This window comes from Poecilia reticulata, chromosome 2, assembly GCF_904066995.2.
Source record: "Poecilia reticulata chromosome 2, P_reticulata-male-v2, whole genome shotgun sequence".
NCBI lineage: Eukaryota > Metazoa > Chordata > Actinopteri > Cyprinodontiformes > Poeciliidae > Poecilia > Poecilia reticulata.
The window spans coordinates 25,196,474-25,220,139 of NC_088831.1; the positions used below are offsets into that span (position 1 = coordinate 25,196,474).

The 23,666-nt window shown below is 39.4% G+C and overlaps 1 protein-coding gene across 9 annotated transcripts in view; it reads right to left on the minus strand.

Annotated features, from left to right (window-relative positions):
• abi3bpa (ABI family, member 3 (NESH) binding protein a) overlaps positions 1-22,539 on the minus strand; it is a 30,457-nt gene extending 7,918 nt beyond the window's left edge. For 2 of the 9 annotated variants that reach the window (XM_081601529.1, XM_081601528.1), the window contains exons 1-7: positions 22,198-22,513; positions 13,406-13,585; positions 13,203-13,271; positions 12,948-13,080; positions 11,894-12,084; positions 10,772-10,815; positions 10,124-10,172 (exon numbers count right to left, since the gene is read on the minus strand). In XM_081601529.1, coding sequence (XP_081457655.1) covers positions 10,124-10,172; positions 10,772-10,815; positions 11,894-12,084; positions 12,948-13,080; positions 13,203-13,271; positions 13,406-13,585; positions 22,198-22,297 — 766 coding nt within the window. In that variant the 5' untranslated portion in view covers positions 22,298-22,513. Of the gene's footprint in view, positions 1-2,889; positions 2,959-3,590; positions 3,780-4,159; positions 4,238-5,747; positions 6,771-8,064; positions 8,143-8,321; positions 8,388-10,123; positions 10,173-10,771; positions 10,816-11,893; positions 12,085-12,947; positions 13,081-13,202; positions 13,272-13,405; positions 13,586-22,197 lie in introns of all 9 variants that reach the window. The other 7 variants (XM_081601512.1, XM_081601515.1, XM_081601518.1 and 4 more) reach the window with 7 other exon arrangements.
• Positions 22,540-23,666: the final 1,127 nt, after the last annotated feature.

Below are 23,666 nucleotides of genomic sequence, written 5' to 3' on the forward strand. Positions count from 1 at the left end.
GAGAAAAATTATACCAAATAAGTACAGAACCCCATGAAAGGCATAAAGCCACAAGGGTGCTTGACATGTTACATGTTCTAAATTAGTCAAAGAGAACATCGTTGACATTTGCTTGAAGAGCATGCACTCCTTTCATAACTTATCATTTCATATCTTGGAGATTCAATAAATGTCAGGAAGTTGACAAGATAAGAAAATATGTAGTGAGGCCAGTTACATATTTTTCTTGAATCTGTTTCATCTCCTCTGCAACCGACTGCCAGGACAAAAGGTTTGATAACGTCGACAAAAACTGAGCAAGCAGTTTGCCAGCTCTCAGCTGACGGCAACCATCTGCTTGCATATGACGTCCAGTCGTATGGTCTGGATGCAGCGATTTAAATTCCAGCCCAGAAACAAACAAAAACCAGCACAGTCAAAAAAGCATCTTGGTGTGCGATGCCATGATCAGTCTGGTAAAATGTAGCCTCTGCGGTGCAGAAAATGTGACGCCAGTGACACGGCTGGTATACAGTTTCTGGAGCAAACGGTATTTGGTTTGCGGTGGCCCTGAATGAGTGGACTGGACATGTGAAGCGTCAAAGACTTTAGGTCCGGAGCTAAAACAGCAGCGATGACGGGAGCACTGGTTTCTCTCAGAAGATCTACTCATTTTCTGGTTGGCTCTAAAACACACATTCAGTCCAAACACAGGGATTTTTAGCATATTCTTCTGGATATAAAACACACCAATACACAAAAAGAAGGATAGAGTTTTGAATACATTTAAAACGATATTGCCTTTAAAATTGCTTCATATGGACAATTATGGTATTAAAATTATATTTTTGGACATATCATCAATTGTCTTTGGCATGAAAAGATATTAACATGTTGCTGTATGTATTTTATTTGGACACATTAAGAATCATTGTGTAGCAACTATCAGAAAAAAACATGAAGTTTTGGGTAACTTGTGTGTAATGCTGTCAATCTAGGGAGCAAAGATGGCAAAGCACTGATGCACGGACGAACACTATCAACAAATGTACTGAAAACTTTAAGAAACAAAACACAAAAAAAGCTCTGGATTAAACGCTTCAACACCAAAATAACATTTCCAAACAGGACTGAAGCACAGTAGATCCAAGAGGACTCAAAGATGTTAAAAAACTGAAATAAACAAACTAAAGCAAAGCCTAAAGAATCTAAAGCAAGCTACTAACTTCCCAAAATCACAAGTTTCTAAATGCAAGTCTTAGTGAGGATTTAGAAATCTTTAACTCTTCAATTGAAAAGATGAACACGTTTGCTTTTAATATTTAAGAAGTTTTGTGCCCAGACTTTTAGTGCGTAAACAGTCGCTTGCATGTGCAGGACTTGCAGGGGGAAAAAACCCCCCAACCTTTTCTTTCTGTAGAACTGCTTCCAGTGAGCCTTTCGACTCCTTGAAGACCTCTGAAACTGTCCAAGTTTCCAGCAATAACACACACCAGCTGTGATTCGATCCGGGACTGAAGCTCAATCTCTCTGTGCGGCTCCAAATTGTGTTAATGGTAAGGCGTAACCATTAACACAATTTGTACTGATGTGCTAAATTCAGTAAAACTAATTACCAGAGCCTGTCTGGCAGAATGGAAACTATGTGATTGACCAAATAAAGGGTTATATTTTTTAAAACGTCTGCTAAATATTTTCAGGATAATCATAAAAGATGGACAAGACACTAAAATGGCCAGAGTAGAGTTGAAAACAAGTATTCATTTTCTCTTTTAGACCAGTTGGGATTACATTGCTCATTTTCATTTGCTAAACAGGTTTTTTGCAGCAAATGTGTTTTAATTTTCTTCAAAGTCAGGAGTTTACATACATTTCCATGTAAATTGGGTTGAATGTTGATGTGTTTTTTTGCTTTTCCAAGTTTCTAAGCTTCTCACAATATTTAGCTGCAGTTTTGTCCAATTCCCCCTGACAGAACCGGTGCTGCAGAGTCAGGTTTGAATCCCACACACCTTCTCAGATGTGCTCACAAATCAGGGGATTAAGATCAGGTATCTGTGATGGCCGCTCCAAAACCTGCCTTGCTTTTATGCTTAAGGCGAGTTGATTTGTGCCCAAGATTGAATTTAAGGTAAAAAGCTTCTTTCTTTTTCCTCTTTTTATTACTAGCTTCAGCAATTTCACAACATTTTTTATCTTTATTTTAAGACTACTGTACATAGTTAGAAACTAAAACACAAACACAGAACCAATCTGCTTGATTCCCCAGCATACTATTACATGATTGCAGCCTGTATTTACTTAATTAATCTTTGGGCATCTGGAAATTGTGGAGGTCCATAATTCTTTTCCTAATATCTTGGTTGATTTCTTTTTTTTTGTTTGTTTGTTTGTTTTTTGTTGCACAAGAAAGCAGTGCATTTGTGGTATTGCATTAAAATACTTAACACCAGATGTGCCTCTACTTAACTCAGATATAAGAAGCTTACAAAGACATGACATGGCCTGGTCTTTCACAAACTATTTAGAGACAAAGTAATCAATGTATGTAAACTTCTGAATTTCAAATAGGTAAAAATAAATCTTGTGAAAATCCTCTTTCTCATTATTCTGGCTTTTAGCAATTGTTACCAAACTAACACAGAAAACTGTGATCTGACTTAATGACAAAAAAAAAAAAAAAAAGCTTGAGTCTTTTTACATTATGCATGTAAATAGTGGGTTTGGGTTAAAATTATAAATGGCTTCAGTCCCAGTCAAGTTTAAATTGCAGCGACTACACAAACATAGGTGGTGATTCAAACAGAGAAATAGCAAAGCATGAGACAGCTGGTGCAAAAGCACAGATCAGCGTGGCCCTCTGACAGAATATGATTGTCTCTTTTGGTAAGTTTCAAGGCGTATCTTTACCAGGTTTTTCTCTTGACCATGCGTCAGGTTTAGGAAGAGCATTGCCCCTATGATGTGCCCCATTGGCTGCTGAAGGGAGAGAAATGTTGGTTATGACAAAAACAAGTGAAAAGAAAGTCAAAAAAGGGAGAAAATACTTTGTGTTCTACTGGTATTAAAAGGCAAATTGAAAAAAAATAAATAAATCTTGATAGATTTGTGCTTTCAGTCTCTTTTTACTGGATGTACAAATGGAAAAGCCAAGGTGTCAAAGCTTGAAGTTCTTGTAATTTTACATTCTCTGCTCAATTGCCCACAACTTGCAGAGAGAAAGAGCCCAAGAATAGATGGGAGTAAGAGCTGTGGCAACTGTAATGTCTGCACAGTGTTGGACTTGGCGTAGTGACTGTAAGATGTGGTGCGGCCAGGCCAGTTGTGGTGGCCAGACTTCCAACTTGAACAAAAAGAAACCATAAATCATGTTAATGACCACAAGCTCTTTGACAGTTCTAGAGGAGCTCAGAAAAGTATAGCAATCACATGTTGAGTGTAGGGAGCGCTTATATTTTCGAGAAAAGGTGGAGCAGAAGAGATTACGACGAGGAGAGAGTGGTTCAAAGCAGTTTCGTGCGGCTAAATAAATAGGAAAAGAGATTGTTTTTCCTCTGTGTGCTCAGCTGTAGACGAAGAAGCTGCTTGGGGAGAAGGGGAACAAGCATTACCGCCAGGTGTGTTGGAAGTGTGAGAGGAGGTGGCTGTCTTGGATGGAGAAAATGATCTGACACCAGGATTACTGGAATGAGAAGGATCACGGTTGCGAGTCACAGTGGCATTTCTTCCTCCTGTGGGAACCGATGAGCTAATGGGAGAATGGGGAACTTCAGCAGTGGATGATCGGCTGGAGCCAGAACCTAGAGGATCAGAGAGAAAATTACAGAGGATCAACCTTAAAGCATGAAAACGCCAACAAATATTCAAATCGCTAAAGTGAAAATCAATTATAGCCCTGTGGACAGTGGAGGAAATGACAGAAAGGCAAAAAAAAAAAAATAAATAAAAATAAATAAATAAAAATAAGATCCAAAGCTTGCCAGACTGGTGTGGTTAAGAGAGGTCAAGTGTGAAACAACCTTGCTGCAAATGGACACAAACATGGAAACATTCACGACAATGGGGTGGGGTGTGTGGGCTGGCAGGATGGAGATGGAGGCGGGGGAAACACAGTGCTCCGCGACGTGACAAAAAAAAAGCTGAAATGGTGATGAGACATGAACTTGGCATGGCACTTTACCAAGATTGTAACTACCAGCCTTCTCTGTGGCCAGGCCGGGTCCTGACAGAGGTTTGCCCTCTTCTGGATGACTAGGAGCTGTATGAAAGAAAACGTACTAATTTATCTTGGATGACATTGGTATGTATTGCAGCACATTATAAAGGGGGCATACCCTTTTTTCCTTTGTGTAAAAAAATACCCCACAAACGGTTAGTTTCATAGTGTGTAACGAGGTGTGGATACTTGATTCGGCTTGTTCTAGTGACAGAGTGACCTCACTGGGTGTTTGTAATGAGATGATTTGGAAGACAAAGAGCAAGCCTAACCATGGCAACACACATCACAGAAATAAAGTATTTAAATCACATCTCAAAGGAAGAAAAGGTGGTTTTTAGGAGACATTTCCAACTTTTAGATGGACTAGATCCACACCAGTAAATACAGTCTGAAATAGGAATAAGTTTGGTAAATGAAATGTTTGGTATGGGCAACTATTTGCAGTTGTCATTGAAGCGTATGACCGGTTTACCATTTGGCAAGAAATGCGTCTGTAGACAACATAAAGGAAAACAAGGCTGCTGCTTCTGGCAAAATAAAAGTTGTTGTTTTTTTTTTCTTATTGACAAATACTAATATCCACCAGCTTTTCATTTTTTAAAAAATTGTCAATTCATATCTAACAAATTATTTCAATTGACGGCTGCTTAACAGGTTTCTGCTGTTAAGCAGTCATCTGAATGGGGTGTGTTGAAGCAGGGAAACATCTAAAACACGCAGGTCAGTGTGCCTTGAGGACCAGGTTTGGGAAACACCGAAGTTGCGGACTTCAGCCTTTAGCTGTATCCCTGGTCCAACACTTCTGAATGAAATGGCTGAATTGCCTCCTCAGTATGAAGTCAAGCTATACAGAGTCCTGCTAATTAACTACTTATTTGACTTATTTGATTGTTGAAGAAGGGACACATTCAAAAGATGCAGAACACCAACCCTAAAGGCCCAAATATAAAACCCCCTGGCTTAGAGTTTTGCTTTGCAAATTTATGTACATTGACTATGAAACTATTTTTGAAAAGTGGAAGCCCAGTTCAAGTCTACAGAAGTACTAGATAAGCCTAGATCTAGCCCAAGCACTGTTGGAGATGTCCTAAAACCTCACAAGTAGGAGTGTCTGGTTGCTGCTCTTATCTGCATGTCCTCCAGAAGAGAAGTTATCTGACCTGCTATTGCAAACACCCTGTAAAGACTTCTTGTCAGGCTGGCTAACAGCATGTGTTTGTGTTGCAGCATTTTTTGACACTTGGTACACAGAGTGATAAATGATCTACAAAGAATTTGTTAGCGCATCAAGAATGCTCCGACTGGCTAATAGTTAGCTGATAACTTGGTTTGCTTCAGCTCTTCCTAACCTAACAGCTACATCTTTCAGTTGTTAAAAATCTTGATTTAGAATAGCTAAAATCTCATCTCGTCTTCTCAATATGAGTTGGAGATGTTACAATTCTAATCAGAAATAATAATCAGAAATAAAAAAACAAATATAGATTGGCATGCCCCCTTCATTGTGTTATTTTTTAACGAAGTATTTGTGCTGTCGATGGGTCTTTACCCCTATGAATTGTCTTCCTTGACGAACCCTTGGAGTGATCAGTCTTGGTCCTGGTCTGAGGCCGAATCTGAAATCCTGGCTGATGCTCCTTTGGTAGATCTTTGGGTTGAAATGGATCCTTTTTTGGAAACTGTGTCTGAGGGCGTGATTGAAGGTTTGCCACACCACGTTGGTTCTTAATTCTGGGCTTTCTTGTAGTTTTCTGATGCTTTTTTCCCAGGTTCTTGGGCTGATGTTGTGGGGTGGCCTTGGACTGGTGAAGTATTGCCTTTGGCTTCTGCGTTGGTTGGATTAACTGAGTTTGTGTCTGAGGCGTCTTTGGTGAGTGTGGTGATGGGGTTTGTGGATTTTTAAACAACAAATTAGTATCTGTGTGAGGTGGACGTTCGGGACGGACCTCTGTCGGTGCCGGTTCTTCATGCTGTACGTACAGAGGCGCTGACTGCGTGGTTTCGTGATGCGTCACCGGGAGGGGAAGAGTGGTTGTTTGAAGTTGCGCTTGCAGTTTGGTCTGGGTCTTTGTTTGCAGTTGGATTAGCTGCTCGTTCTGTGGTTTGGTCTTGACTGATGGTTGTGGCTTTGGTTCAGAGTGAATCATTGGTGTTGTCCAAGGAACTGATTGGAAATTTGGTTCTTTATTAGGTTGTGAAATTAAGTCAGTCTGTTGCACAGGCTGAATTGTAACTTGAGGTTCTAGTTTGGTTTGGAAGTCACTCGGGGATGTTGTATGTGGCTGTGACATGCTTTCATCAAGTGGTTTCGGTGTAATCTGGAGAAGTTTGGCTGTTGGCTGGGGTGGGAGCTGCAGGTGCTTTGAGTTTGGTTCAGTCTGTGTTTTAAGTTCAGGAGGGGGGATTTCTTTTGGATGGTCTTGGCGGTATTCCAGTTTGCCTTGGTATACTGGCACAGATGCTATGGTAACTTCACCTAGTCCTTCGGGGTGGCCGTTTGGAGCCATAGGAGCCTCTGGGAAAGGAGTAAAGACAGGTCTGGATAGTTCCTCTCTTCCTGGTTTGTGTGTGACTGAGAGAGAAAATATAGCCATGAAGCTATCATGCTGAAACACGCAAGTCAAGATCACTGGCAGAGATGGCCTAGTAAAAAGAAATAAAATAAAATAACAACAAAGGTAGTTGCAATTAATTCATTAAGCTCAAGTGTCAACCTTTAGTCTGATATGTCACACAGAAACACAAAAACTTGATTGGTTCAATTTCAAGAGAATAAGCAAACCATTTGAAGGTATTTGTAGTCTAAGAGCCATGCTGTTACACATATATTCAGCAAGAGGCCTGGTTGCCGATGAGTGATCGCCATTGAAATCCATTAGCTATGCCCCTGAAATGCTGTGACATATGAGGTAGTAATAATTTCTCACTGATCACTTCTTGGTTACTCCATATGGTGAGATGTAGGCCTTGTTAAAAGAAGGGAGGGCAGAGAAACACAAAGTGGATCTTAAAGAAAGAATGGGCAGTAAGACTGTAAAATGAAATATTTTATAGTTTTGTTTTAAAAATTGCTTGCAGCCTAAATATATACTGAGAAACTTTTAAAAACAATGACACAGATGCCCACTTTGGATGGTTTATAGATGAACAATTGCTCAAGTTTTATTTTACTTTTTCACCAGGTACCCAAAGTTATTAATTGTTTCATTCCAGGGCAAAATCTGTGCAATTGTTGTCGCTTTTATTGCATGCTTATTGCACCAAGTAACGGTGGCTATTGAAAAAGTAGTATATGATGTCCAAAAATATCCCTTTGATGAGATTAAAAAAATAAACAAAAAATAAAAAACATCTGTGTCAGAGGCAGAAGAAATGGAGAAGTTTTTTTTTGACTGTGCATAAATTAAACAGCCACTGCTTGCAAATTACTAAAGGAAAACAAATCAGTTGCAAACATTAGACTGTAGATCCTAAAGAAAATGGACAAGAAACATTGAGATATAAGTTAGGGTAGAACAAAAAGAATACAGGAAATGCAGAAAGAAAGCAGCTCCCATTCTTTATCAGTTATTGTTAAAAACCTGGTTTGCAGGCTTAGATTATGGCTTTTAATTTAAGCTACATAAATCAGTATAAAAAGTAAAATATTGAGAGCGACAGCAAAAGTTTGCTTATGCTGGGATTTTTGTTTTCGTCACACAGCTGAAATGACTCAGTAGAGTCAGATCGGATCCACAGGACAGTTCAAGCAACTATTTCAAAAACAAAAGCATCTATAAGCCTCTTGGCTGTCATCATTCCTATGATTGTCCATAAGAACAGCGAGAATGAAATATAAAAAAAACAAAACAACAGGAGCTTTTTACCGATAGGCTGCTTGTTGATCACACGTAGTTTTGGTCCAGGTGTTGGCAGAATTTTCTGTTTAGCAGCTGTTGTAGGAGCTGAGAAATACAGTGAGCGTTAGCAGACCTGTGTAAAAACATATTTGTTATGCCCTGCACGAAGAGCAAACAGTGAGTTAGGATTTCCTGCTAGAAAATGTGCAGAATTCAAGTTAAATTGTCGGTTCAAATGCTCAAGGTTGTCTCTGACCACTGAATCGGTCCAGAAAAGTCTTTACCAGGAGTTGTTTGTGAGGTTTTGATTCTGGAGGCGAACACTCTGGTCCTTGTCCTGTTTTTAGAAGCTGACAGGGACAAAAAGAAACAGCACAGAACATTGTTAATCAGGAGGAGAAAAGAATGTATTTCGTTAAGGAGCTGCGCTACATTTAATTAGTCCAAACCAGCAAAATACTGCATCATAATTACTTTGCATAAACTGTGGAGTAGTAAAGCACATTCTGGAAAATATACTTTCAAACATGTTTAATGCTACACAATTGAAACACTGCAACTAAAATGCTGCCAGGCTTGATGACCGCAAACTTCTGCTTGAATAATCACATGCTAAAGTATCTGGAAAATCTTTTAAGTCACTAAATCATGTTCAGTTTTTCCTATCAAGACTCTGGCGGTCAGCTGCTTAGGTTTGAAGTTTGAGGTTTGAGGTCCTCAAATAAAAGCAGCAGTCTTCATCTAGCTAAAAATGCAGCTGGTACAAACGTATCTGGACGATACGCCTCACCTTTTGCTTCAACTGTGTCAAATTTGACAAATTTTGGCCCCAATGTTTATGCCTTTTCATGCAAACAAATATACAAATGCCAGCAGTCACTCATGTCCATGAAGAAAGGTCTGGTTGTTAGCATCGAGGTATGTGAAGGTTTTAAAAAGTTAGGATTTCAAAACTGCAATGATTTATCATCCTAGCATTCCTCAGATTTGAAACCCTTTTGATGAGATGCTAAAAAGTCCTTTTCTCTAACCGCATGGAGACTTTTCACTAGATTTTTGAAGAAAAAAGCAGCACAGGAGGACTCTTCTCCTCCCCAGTGGTGCACACTGCCAGTCAGCTGGCTCCTAGCTATTCTGTTATATGCAAGAAAGACCAGTTCAGATGGGTTTACACTACAGAAAAATTAAAAAAACAGAAACTAAAGGAGAGCCATAATAACTTTTAGGAAAGTTGATCAAGATGAAAGTGTTCAAAAATCAGAAAAAAAATATCCATTTTGTACATCACAATCACAATTTCTGCAATAAGCACCTGAAGACTACTGCTCAGTGTAGTGGGTGTTCATTGTGCATTTGTGCATAAACCTTCGCATCAAAATTAAAACATCCATATAGTTTTCTCATAAGTAATCCTTCAATATATTATATTATCTCTTGCAGCAGAAGGAATAATTGCCGCTTTCCCATTTTCAAAAGAAAAGCAATTACATCATGCCAGATTTTTTATCGTTACTTGGAGTAAACATGCAACGAGAACCTCATAGCAGCTCAAGCCCACACTGTCTTAAAATGTTTTTAGAGGAAGAAGTGCTAATTAAGGCTGCTCTAAAACAATGTGAGACATGACTGATTAACTGAAGCAAACAAGCCATGCCAAAAGTGTTGAGTTTATTCTTTAATTGTATATTTATATCTTATTGATAAATGATCACTCGCCAAAGTTATTCTGCAACTTGCAACAGATGGCCCGGCTCTCACAGGTTGTTGAACTTGAGTCATTGAATCGGTTTGAGGTTGCCCGATGAGACATTAAACCTTAAAAGCATCCAAAATCCACACAGAGGTGTGTCAACATCCTAATGATGCTTTGGAATATCTAGCAGCCATCTGCTGCAGAGAGTGCACATGAAAAAGTAATTCGTGAGGAAATGATCTGGTCCGCAACACAACAAACCACATATCAGAGCTCAGCCTAGAAACGAAGGGAAACGGAGAAACAGAAATGTATAAAAGAGGACACACCATCAATGGATTAAACATTCAGTGCTTTAGATTGTAAGAACACTGCTTTTTTCTCTTGGCTTACCGTGCTGAAGAGGAAACTGGAAGGACGGAGGAGCAGGAGTGAAGGTTTTCTGAAGAAAAGAAAGGGTAGAAGAGGCAATTTGTTTTGTTTTTTTAAGACACCAGTATGTGAGTATTTATGGTCAACTGTCTCTTTGTCTGCAGTGCATAGCTTATCAAGACTCCGAGTCCCCGGAGAGAAGCAGAGTGTTCAAAGGTCTATCACTGAGACCGGTCACACAACATGACAGAAAGTACTATGTGGTCCTCTTAGACCTATCTGCTGATTTCCTCTCTTTGTACTGCAGAGTGAGATACAGACCATGCTCTGTGGCTTGGCTAGTCGTGGCTGCACTGATGTCATTTCCATTTAGCAGTTCCATGGAAAATCAACAAGCCAACAAGCCCAAGAATAGCATGGGCTCACTAAAGTTTATAACACGGACTCCACAGCAAGAACATCTGCTCAGCATACACACCCAGTTTTCAAATGTCATTTATTTGTTTAATATTTGCAGAAGAAGAGGTGAGCCTGATTTCAAACTCTATTTGTTTTCTTTTTTTTTCTGCATTTGGCATCAGTTCAGAATAGCCAGTAAAGGCTATATTAAAAAGAAAATGCTAAAATATTGGTTTTTTTGGAGGAGTATAAAACATGTTTATTACATACCACCGGGCTGATGGGATACTTTAAGATTCTTCTGATGACCTTTTCTAAAATCACAAAAAAGAAAAGAAGTCAATTCAGTGATAACACTGCAACTTCATGAAGCAAAAATGACTTTATTTAATCTAATAATTAGCAGTCACCTCCAGAATATGCATTCAGATGACGCCCATTTTATCATATTAAAAGCACTTTTTGAAAATAACCTTTAGCAGGCAGGTATTAAACATACTTTTAATTAAGCCCACATGTCTGTATTAAATGTGTTCTTTACTGGTCTGATGCTGATGTATTATCCTAATTTAAATGTCATATTTTCATTTCCTGTAAGTGAAAAATCATCCTAATTAACAGAAATAAAGGCTTTCAAACAACCATCTGTGTGTAATTAATCTATATAATGTGTTTCACTTATTGAAAAAGTTCCTGAAATAAATGGGGTTTTCTGTAATATTTTAATTTATAGAATGAGTCTGTGCATAACCCATTTTCACCTGTAATTACCATGGCTACACCATGTATTTTGTGATCTCCTCATCAAATTAAATTAAAGAAAAACCTGAAAAAAAAAAACTGTGACAAGTAGAAATGTTGGGATCCCCGTCTACGTTGTGGGACCAGTGTCCCATCTCAAGATACTTAAGAGTCTCACATTTTGGAATGTGAGACTGATAAGTAGAGATAAATGTGCTAACACTGAGAAAAAGATTCCAATCAGAACCCTTGTCATGCTATTTTACAAAAACTCAAAGTAATGAGCTAGAGAAGTGCAAAGATAACAGTTATTCAGTCCACATTAAGTCATTTTTTACTGCTAATCTGCATGTTGCTGCGAGACACCATCCTGCATTGTCCAACACTAGAATCGTTAACTTTAAAAAACGCAAACAAATCAAATAGATCAACAATGGTTATTGTAACAGGCTAACAAAACTCCTAAGGTAAATATAAAACTAGTTGACACAACATCTGTTCATCCATTCAGTTCAGGATCCTCTACATGCCTATATGACTCACAGGTGAGTCTTTGTTTCTGGACTGAGAAGAAAAAAAAAAAGAATTGAATGATTATTGAAAACTGATTAACTTTGAGGTACTTGAGCAGCACAAAGAAATCCTACATACCCTGGATGCCTGCAGTGCTGACATTGTGAAGCAGGGGTTTGCTCCAGGCTCCAGCGCCGTCCTTAGAATTAGGCTGGACTCCAAACTCGTAAACGGCATGGGGCTTCAGATTGTCAATGACCGTGTCGCTCGTTGGGCAGGTCTGGTAGTTCCACTTCCTGTTCTTCTCACGGTAACGAACCGTATAGTGTCTGAGAGGAGAACAGAGCAGAACTCGTAAATGTATGGAGTAAGAAGTTTAAATTGATGAAGAACGAACTAAAACTAACAGTTTTGAACAGATTCTTTTATGTGCTGCTTAGTGACGTCATGCTACTCTCTGACTGTGCAGCAGAGACTTTTCCTTTAATTCTTTCCTCCGTTTGAATGTGAAAATATTACTAGGAGAATGACACAAGTACAGTTTTCTTTTTCCAATTTTAGACTAAATATTTTACGCATGCTGCATGTCGTGTGGGAGGACTCCTCTCTCAAACACCCAGCTGCTCTGGATCCAATGCTAGGTAACCCGAGAGACGTCAGGGAGTCTTTTACTGTAACTGGCCAGGACATCTCCATCACACTTTCTGTGGATTGTTTTCACTCAAACACATCCAAATTACTCATAAAGTTCAGGTAAAGTATTCCAAGAGAAAGTCAAGATGTAGAAGATATGCAGACGTTTATTTTCCCTCTTCCTTGGAAAAAGGGACAACTCTCACATGAGGTATGCAATTTAAGAGTTATCTGCCCGGTTTTCTAGAAGCCACACAGTGTCGATTTTAAACCGTTTACTGTGCTTATAAAACACATTCACCGTCTTGAAATTTTTACAAAAAAATAAAAAACAGAAGGTGATGTGTGCAGTCACTTTTTTTATGTTAAATATTTTTATTTAATTGTCACTACTTTGTAGAAATCAATTTTTCCTTTGAGACTGATGCATTATTTTTATAAAAAAATTATATAATAGACGACCAGTTTTGGTTGGATTTATGTGTTGTGTGCATCTGTTTATGAGCAGGCGTCTGCGTGTCACGGTGCGTTTTAGAAAATAAACGTTATCTACACTCACCCATCTTCTAAGCAGTCATTCATGACATTCCCTTCAAAGGGTGTTTTCAGCAGCATCCCCCAGGAGAGGAGGACAGAGGTGGGCGTCACAGACCCGATGACCAAATGTAGAGGCTTTTGCAGTTCCACTTTACCTGAAAAAACAAAGCAGGATTTTACTTTTATACTTAAATCACTCAGATTTAGCTTGGAAATAAATCTTGCTGTGTAGTTTTGGTGATGATTCTTTTTTGTTGTTGTTGTTTTAAACACAAACCTTTGCACTGCTTTTTCACCTCATTGGCTGGGATTGGCTGGACAGCTACAAGGTACTTTGGTTCAGCATCTAACCACAAGGGACATGTGAGTTTGGGTGTGGATGAGCTCTTAGGCTCCGCAAACATAATTCACTCTTTCAGCTTACAGTCAAACAATCCAGGCAGATTACTTGACTGTGGACAAACGCCCCTCCAGTCTTACCAAACTCAGTCTCGTATGGCTGTCCGTTCTCAGGCAGCTGGATGAACTGTTTGGAGAACATGCTGCTGCCATATCCCAGGATGTAGCCCTCAAGCTTGGTGTCGGTGTTAGGATGCAGGAACTTCATCACGATGGTGTCTCCCGAGGCGCTGATGCGGACTTTCATATTCTGACGTCTCACTGTTGAGGCAGGAGGGGAACCACTGATCAGATCGACACTTTAAGACCTTTTATATACCTAAAACTATTGGATGACCAATAAAAACAACATATCATGGCAGAGGGATAAATTCCACCAATACTCCCCGTGCATTTCTTGAATTTACAGATTTCAGACATTTACCGGATACTTTCAAGAGGGTAACAGATACTTTCTCTGACTTAGTCAAGAACTTTACAGAATTTCCCACTTTTTTCCTACGAGGTACTTCCCTGAAGGTATAAATAACTTTTAGAACTTACCAACTGCTTTTCAGTAAAATGGATTTTCCAAAACTTTCCATGACCTTTTCTGGAACTTTCCATTAACTTTCAAGGTAGCTGTACTCTGAGCTAACTTTAATGGGGTTTATTGTTCCACAAACTGGCAGGGCATTTTCCAAAATCACAATACACACAAATAATCTACACACATAAATACCAAGGAGAAGGAAGCTGCTCTAAAGTTATATTCTTAAAACTTAAGTTCTTCTGCATTTTATCACTTACAGTCAAAGCAGCTGCAAGTACATAAGAAATAAGAGCTCATGTTGCCAGATTCCTCAGAGAGTAAGACAATCATTCATGCTACGTGTAGAGATAAAGAACAATATTCACTTTAAAATCAAATCATCCTGATTTCACCATCACAACTCGAGACATGCAGATGATGAGCTTGGGAGTAAAACTGGTGCGATGAAATCTTCTTGAAGGAGAAATAAATACTTGCTTTTAAAATATGAGGTGAGAGTGGAAGCGTTACTCTCATGTAGAGCTGAATGAAATATCATGAGGTGACAGAAACAGAATTACACCACATTTCTGCTGAAAATGACTTATTCAGAAAAAGTACAAATAAGAAGAATATGCTAACAGATGTCAGACGATGACAGGAACTAGAGAACGGATTTAAGCTGGACGGAAACCTAAAAACTTAGTCTTATTTTATGTTCACTTTGTCAGGGCAATTAAATGATAAGTACTCTGGAGAGCAGAATGGATATTACGTCAGGTAAAGAAAACTGTCCAGGAAAACAGTATCTGTCTCTGTATGATGTTATCTTTGAAAAATAATAGTTTTATTCCAAATGAAATAGGATACACACCTTTCAAAAAGCTCCACTTACGTTTCCTCATCAGTACATAAAACATTTTCCCAAATATATCGGGGATCACCGAGGTGTTACTTGGGAAAAATGAGACAGGCCTCTCTGGTATGTATCAGCTTCCCCCTCAAACTCTCTGATTGAAGTCTTTTTTGTTCATTGAATCATTGAATAATCTTCGCATTATTCAGTTATAAACAGTAATCTTAAGTGGGTCGAGTGATTCAGTGCATCAACGACTCATCCAGCTGGATAACCCGTCAATAAGTTCCCAGGTTAATTTTCGGAGGGTTGGCCACACCTGGGGAGGTTTAGAACTTTTCTAGTTCTTCTTCATTTCCCCCTGATGACTTCTACTGTGGTTCACTTCAGTCCTCAAGGATTACAAATGTTTTTATTTTATTTTATTTTATTTACTTTTCAAGACTGACAGAAAACTGTGGCTTTGAATCTTGAATTTCTTTGGATCAGAGCATCATGTGCAAGTTTTAGTCTACTTCACGTTGCCAGACAAGTTCTTTATGGGTGATTTCTTGATATTAAATGTCTGGCAGAAATCAGGACTGGGTTTGGCTGGTGAGAATAATCGCTGAAAAATAACGGCAGGGGGCCATATTAGATTTTCACAAAGTGCCCTTTTGGCTTTTCGTGTTCGCTCAGATGATCTCTGTCTGTTATTGAAATTAGTTTGAAGAAATCTGTAAAGGGACGTCCATTTTCACAGCATTCGTGTAATGACATACAACAACAGAGACATAAACTTGACAGATCACCATGAACACATGACTTTAGGGAGAACAATTACTTTAACATGAATGTTTTTGGACTGCGAGAGGAAGCAACAAAACCAGGTGAAGCTACTGAATCTGTCAGACATCCCACACATGTTTTCCTATCATGTGAAGGTGAGATGTGCCAGAAGAAGCAGAGTCAGGAGACACCACACAGCGCATCAGAGATTCCCAAAGTCTGGAAGACAAATCGTGACTGAACAGCCAGTCAGTCTGGGCCCAGTCCACTCAGCTGAGGCATAGCTCAGGGGAGACCAGGGACCAATGCCAAAACAACTATGAGCTGCATTATCAAGCAGAGAATGCAAAGCTACAAGCAGGAAGGTTTTACATCAACCCAATCTAGAAATCAGATTTGAACCTTTGAACATGAAATCTGAGAACTCCTCCTTGATAATCTATAGAACAGCCTCTCCCAACTCCCACTGCAGCAGGACAATAATGTCTCTACCGTCCTCCACGGGACAAAATGTTGCTTTTGGTAACATTCTGGAGACACAGGAACGCTAACAGGTTGAATGTTTGCAGCTGATAAAGTTTTGACCGAGCATGAAACGAGCCCTTACTGAAAACATCATGTACAGGTTCATGTTTGTTAATACATGAACCAGACTCCGATTCAGAAATATCAAGTAGCAGACTGTTACTTCTAACAACACAGTCACCTTAGCATTATGTGCACGCTTCCATTCAGTATGGACAATAAATTGACCTGAATCCCCCATCATTACTGGCACAAAACAAGAAAAAGTAAGTCTCCTTTGCCACTTTTTTGCCTGCGATAGAAAAACTGTCACTTCATACCAGATGTGCTGCTGAAAGCCCGAGCACTGAGACAAACTGGATTTGACAAGGGGTGAGAGTTATAACCGAGAGCTGGCTGCGGCGCATGGAAAACAATAACCCCGCAGGAAGGCTTGGATGTGAAATGGTGAGTTTTATACTTAAAGGTATTTTGTTAATTGTATTTCCATCCCTTCTGTTTCTATTTGTTTTGATCTTGTTTTATTATTATTTTGCGGTGGAAATCCCGAGTGCCTGCCTAAAACCTCCGCTCTTTAAACAATGGGGTGTTTGCCTGGGTGAGGACCCGCGCCTGTGCTCTCCTCAGCACACGTCCTTGGCTCAGGCCGCAGCTCTGAATGAAATAGTGGAACTTTGCATTAGCGGCGGTGCCAGACGCTGCAGGACGCCAGCTCAGGCACCGACAGCGAGAGAGGGGGAAGCCCTGGATTTGAAAAACACCATCATGGTTTGTTTCCTATCAACACTGAATTCATTCGTTCCCCCACAGTCATCAATTTTGTTTTTTGTTTTTTTTTTTCCTTTGGAACCCAACCGGGACTGTCTCTTAGGATGAGAGACTCAAAACCATTGACACACTGAGAAAAGACTGCCAGCTAATTCTAAACTTAAACTAATTCTGATATCCAGAAGAAACACACGCTGGATCTGTCCTGTGACAACTTGTCAAAAGCTTTGCCTTTCGGCCAACATAGCATGCTGATATTTTAAAGAGTAGATCCCATTTCTCAGTTACGAAATGGGATGTAACTGAGAGGCAGCAGGAAAAATAATGCGTTGAAAATCTCAGAGGTTTAATGGAGAACATTAGTTCACTGATGATTATCTCACCATAATAAATGGTGGTGGCAGTATCATGATGTATAAATGCTTATTTTGAGATTGGATAAGGAAATTCATCAGACCTGATGGGAGGTTTGATGGAGATAAGTTAAGGAAAATGGAGCAGAGGTTCATTTTCCAGCAGAGTTAGATCTGGCAAAGAACATTCAAGTGTTACAATGGCCCAGTCAAAGTCCAAACATAAATACAACTGGGGATCTGTGGCAAGATTTGAAAGCTAATATTCAAGGATGTTACCTACCCAATCTCACTGAGCCTAATATATTTTAATAAACAGAGCCTAAGCTAAAAACTGAACTTTTTTTTGTTTATCGTCTGGGGACAAAACCCTAAAAGTTTTAGTCTGATGTGTTATTGGCACGTTCAATAAAACCTACAGCTGTACCTGCAGAAAAGGGTTGTATTGACTCAGGTGTGCTAAATACTAAAAATGCAAAATGTTATTTCTGATGGAAAAAAAAAAGTTGCACTCTGAAAAAAAAACTATCTTTATGTTGATGGTGGCAGCATTTTTTCTACTTTATAAGTAGAAACATATGTCATTTTGTGTTGGTCCGCAGAAAATTCCAATTGAATACGTTAATGTTTGTGGTTGACTTGAAAAAATCAGAAAAATTTTGTAGATACACGTTTGTACCCAGCCTTTATTTAACTGCGGGGTTCAGTCGTGGAGAGACGCGCCTCAGCACCGCACAGACTCAGGTTTCTGTGTTGGAAGTGAGGAGGTGAAGGAAAACTTGGATCTCCTCGCTGTGAAGATAAAGACAGATGTTTGTGTTGTTTGGTGCAGCGGTTCCGTCCAGTTAAGGAAATGAAGAGGGAAAATCCCTTAGAACCTCACATCAGTCAGACGGGGGAGGTTTTGAAATAAGTTAGCGGGTGATTTAACGACATGAGACCTGACCTACATAAGCTCTAATGGGAATAACTGGAGACGGGTGTAATTCAGCGCTAAGAATATCTCCTGTAGCTCGGCACACGTCTCTCTGGCCACATCCATCAATAATCACATATCTGGGCCTGGATGCGGGCATCGCCTTAAAATCCTGGCTGCAGCAAGTCGTGCCTTGGATTTTCATATTTTACCCCAAGCAGTCATGCTGCTCCCATGTGGGTCTCTCCTCTCTCACACTACATCACCACCTCAGTGTCAGACTCAGCTGTATGAGCAGCAGCTGTTTCTTCTTTCCCTCGTATGGCTGCTTTATCCTTCTCCTTCCTCACTCCGTCTCCGCTGCCCTACATGTGTCATCGTACCTTTGACCTGATCCCGCCTCAACTTTCCGAATAATGAATCTCATGCTTTCATCTCTCATGCCAGACTCACCACTTTATTAGTCTGGTGATGACAAGAGATTCTGCTTTGTCTGGCATGACTCTGTAATTTGTGGACTGTATTTTGTGCTAAACTGTGTCAGTCATACTCTGCAAAAAGAATTTTTTTTTTTACATTCTTTCACCATAAAACCAGACCCTTAAACATATTTTGCTGAGATTTTGTGTACATAGACGTGCAGGGCAAGCTTAAGGAAATTTAGACACGATTTAGCCATTCTTCCTTATGCGACATCTCAATCATAGCGGACAGGGAGAGTCCTCTTTGAACGCACCCCACAGCATGATGCAGCCACCACCATGTTTCACTGTAGGCATAGTGTGTTTAAAAGGATGTGTGGTGTTATAACAGATCTATTTATGCTTGGACTAAATTACTTAAAAAGTGCACTTGTGTTACTAGTGCCAATTTGATTTGATTTAGGGGTCTTAAAGTAAAGGGGGACGGACACAAATTCCCACCTGCGCAATTATCTTGATTTAATCAACTAGACTGATGCTTTGTTGTTCACATTCACAAATATTGAGATTTTTATTTAACTTTTTACAGGTGAAGAAACTCATTAAGATGCAGATATGTGTTTAAACTACTTAAATAAAGCCATGGAAATCACAGTGATGCTTCAGAGGTGTTGTGTGGTAACTGATTGCATTTCCTTGAGTAACTTTCTGAAAAATAATTACGCCAAGGAGCAGTTTCTTCATAGCTCTGTTCGTTTTAATTCTACTTGAAAAATATTATTTTCAATTTATGCTACTCATATTTTTATACAAATTCTAATATTACTTCACTGGATGAAGAACAAAGACATTTTCACCAGATTTATAGTCCTTCTCTAGGTATCTGGCCACTCAGTGCTTTACATATTCACCCATTTGCGCTCACAAACACATTTGTACACTGACATGCAGCTCGATAGGCAAATTGATGACAAATACCTTGCTCAATGGCAGCAGGAATCTGGAACTGAACCCACAACGTTCAGACAAACTCGTCACATTCAGCTGCAGTCGCCTATATACCTGTCCTACTATAAGTACTGGTTTTGAAGGGTTTATTTGGCATGCCTCCAGAGAAACATGGTGGGGGCTGCATCATGAGCTAGAGAAGTGCAAAGATAACATCATGGGGTGCTTTTCATAGTGGACTCTCTTTTATAGTGGATTGAGCTGTAACATAATGAAGAAATTGTGAGATTTAAAGTGTTTCTTCTTCAAGTTTGTTTCACTATTTTGTAAAAAATTATTTATTATTCTAAGTACTGTAACTGGCATGTACATTTAGATTAGATGACAAAGAGAAACCAGTCAGCCTAACATGTTTTTGGACTGTGGGAGGAAGCCGGAGTACCCAGAGAGAACTGATACATTCACACAGAGAGGACAAGCAAACCCAGATTCAAACCCAGGACCGCCTTGCTGCAAGGCATCAGTGCTATGCATCTCAAAATTCACAATACTTTAACAATAATGTTCTTTTTTTTATTGTTAGATTCAAAGGCAAAGACGTTTGACTCTGGTCAGAGAGCAGCAACACAAAAAAAGCTTCTTGAGTCCAGCAGCCAGAAAAAACACCAGCAAACTTTAGTCAGCTGTTCTGACTGCTTTGTACCACCTCAGCTAGAATCAGTCTTACTGCCAATAATGCCTTTAAAGGGCTGCAGAGAACAGAGCTGGAAATGGAAATCATTATCCCAAGAATTCACATGTGAGAGCCGAAAAACTACAGTAAGAGGACAATGAGACAATATGGAAAACATTTGTGGAAACTTCATCTCCTTTCCAAGAATGTGGCAAGAATCCTAATCAGGCCGAGAAGGTTTAATAAGCTGTAATGCACTTTTGATGTTCTTATGTTTCATGCTTGGGTTCCTTTTCCAACTACTGCAAAAAAAAAAAAAAAACTTCTTAACTTACTTAAATTACCTGCATGTAAAATAAAGTAAATAGAACATAAAAACCGAAAAAGCCTTTATTTGTCAAACACAGATTAATCATATTTACCCACAGCTATGTCGTCGCCTTCCGAAAATACTAACACCTCTGAGATCAGCCAGTAGTTTGGGCACTTTTATTTACAAGTGTGAATTATTAGCACCCATATCTTCTATGACTCCCTCTTCCCAGCAGGACAGCTAGCACTTAGTCTTCCTCTGTAATGCTTATCGAGGTGGGAGTGTACAGACAGGAGGACGTTTGATTATTCCTCTTTGCACAATCTTGCTAAATCATCCTGACTCCTCATCCTGTTTTATGCTCTCCTCTCTTCAACTCGCCTCAGAGGATGTCTCCAACTTTTAGCTCTGGGACCGAGATGGCAATGAGACAGGGTGTGTGTCTGGCGATCTACTTCTGTTTTGATCCTCTGACCAGTTTTACCTGTTTTCTAGAAGAGGACACAAGATTTCTGTCTAAAAGCCTCATGATATTTCAAAGTTTCAAACCACTATGTGTAGCATTGCATAGGTTTTAGCAAAGAAGCAAAACCCATAGCGTTCCAGATCATCCACCATGTGTAGCAGTAGCCATTTTTATCCTTTGTTTCTTGCCAGACCCGACTTCAGTATTTGTTACCATAAAGTATTTGTTCCTTAAGCTCACTTGTTGTTTTAAGCTTTTTAATTGGCGCTGTGACCAATCAGGGGAGTTCAGTAAAGCAGGTACATTTATGTGGAAATATCTTGATTTTATGAAGATCAACACACTTTATGTGTATTGTATGTTCTATTGTCTTTCTCGTTTTGAAAAGCGGCCATGACACCTTTTATTTGTAATCCTGGGAAATGTAATACAAGTTCAAACACACTTTGATCAACTTCAAATGGATGTGTTAAAAATCGCTCAGTCATGGTTATTTTTACTTTGTTGAAACTATTTTTTTCTTCCTGTCAGGTTTATTTCATTGTAGAAAAAATCAGCTCACAATAAAGATTATAATCTTTATTGTGAGCTGATTTTTTAGATGGCACATTATGTGCCATCTACAGTTTTAAAAATTATTATGAAACAAAACAAACCTAAGATGCAAACATGGGTGAGATTTGTTCCAACAAAAGCAATCAAACTAGTTTGTTTCACATGTCAATTGACCACTAACATGGAAACTATTTCACTCTGATTTCTATACGGGATAAAAGAAAGTGGATAAATTAGATTCAACTGTCCAAAATATACTGTAATAATACTTTCATCAAAGTGGTTTAATTACATACTTTAAATAATTTCTCCTTTGGAAATTGAGTTTGGCAACATTTAAGAGAATCAAAACACTGAATCAAATCCACTTTTGGGGGGGGGGGGTTGGTTTGGGAAGAAGACAATCCAACAACTATGCATGACTTACAAACAGATCATTTTGCTCATCTAAATATGGCTCCATGTAATGTTTACATTGAAATTATAATTTATTTCTCTGTGCATACCTTTAATGTTTGCAAACATCATAAATATTTCTGCATATTTAAGTTATGCTATTTTCCCAGCTTATCCTACTTTACATCTTATGCAGTCTTAAATCCTCTTAAGTGGTACAGAGATGTTACCAACCCACTCATGAGAAAAACTGATTCCTTTTGCATTCGTCTTAGGCAGCAGATGGACATTTACTGCTCAACAAGTTCATGAGAACCAAGACAAACACATCAAATTCATCACATCGTGTGCGTCCCCCGATGCAGATGAGTCACATGACGAAACCAGTGTGGCTCTCACTCACCCCTGCGCCTGTGGGAAGTTGATGGAAGAGACAGAGCCGTCCCGATGAGGAAAGCCGTAAGGAAAAGGAGCAGAAAGCAGTGTGAGTGCTGCCGCGGCATCTTTATCAGTCTCTGGTGGAAACGGCCTGCGGCGATGCGAATGAGATCAGGGGTTGACTCCAAAAGACAGACGCTGTGAGAAGTTTACGCTTCAGCCGCAGGAATCCAGGTGGCTTTACTGAGTTCTTTGGATGCTCTCGGTACGAGTGGCGCTCTCAGGACCAGGAGGTGTGGATGCTGCAGGCTGCTTCTGCTCCATCTATAACTCTGTGATGGAGGGAGGGAACGTGCAAAACAAGACACACCCACTGTCCTCACAACTCCTATCTCCTCTTCTCTCCCTCTTTTCTTATTAATTTTGTTGCTTGCCACACATCATGTGCCATCTACGGTTATATTTCTTTGATTCAGAGTGTGATTACTGGAAGTTGAGAAAGCTGGTTTATCATTGTACATGTTGCTCAGTACATCGATAGTTGTGTCACATTTGTGCATTAATACGGCAGAATCCTGACACTAGTTTGCCAGCTGTGTTTCTATAAACTGAGCAACTTCTCAACCTGCTTCCAACAACGTCCAAAAAAGTAAAACTGTAGATGATTTTCAAAACTCCTATGGATGAAAATCTAGAAACTGTTGTTTTACCTCAGCAAGATGCTACCACCTCCATGTGTCACCAAATGAAGTTTTAAATGTCTGTTAGCTTTTCACCAAATACAGATTCATTTCGTAAGATGAAAATAATTTTTTCATTCATCTGAACAGAGCAACTTCTGATACATTTGCTGTTTCTTGTTTTGGCTCACGGTAAAGCAAGTTCCATACGAGTTGAACGAAACTTTAAACGCTGGCGAGTCATTCTTCCAGAAAGGATTGAGTTTTGTAGTGCACAACAGATTCTTCCACCTGAGTTGTGGATATCTGCAGCTACTCCAGTATTATCGTGGAACTCTTCCTAATTGATGTGACGGCCCTTTTTCTACACACCCTCATCATCCACCCGACTCTGAATTTGCTAGGAATAGGCGGGTGCAGAAAACAGTCCAATCATTTAATCATGCATGTTTTTGCAAAATGGGACGAAGCTGGAGGACCCAAAAAAAAAAACCAAGAGAGATTCATGCAAACGTCACAGTGAAAAGACACCGATGAGATTCAGACCCAACACCTTCTTTCAGTACAACACTTGAAGCCTACTTTTCATCGTCCACATAGTAAGTAATGATAATCACACTAACATCACATGCATTACATTACTAAAAAATAAGTACTTTTTGCACCAGACATCACTAGGTGCCTGGCAGTCTCATGATGACAGCGCTGCATCACGATCTTTCTTCAGTTTCCAAGTGTTAATATGTATCCCCTTTAACAGCCGGTCACGTTTGTGTGTGTAAACGACGTGTTATCGTTTTCTTGAGGCGGTTTT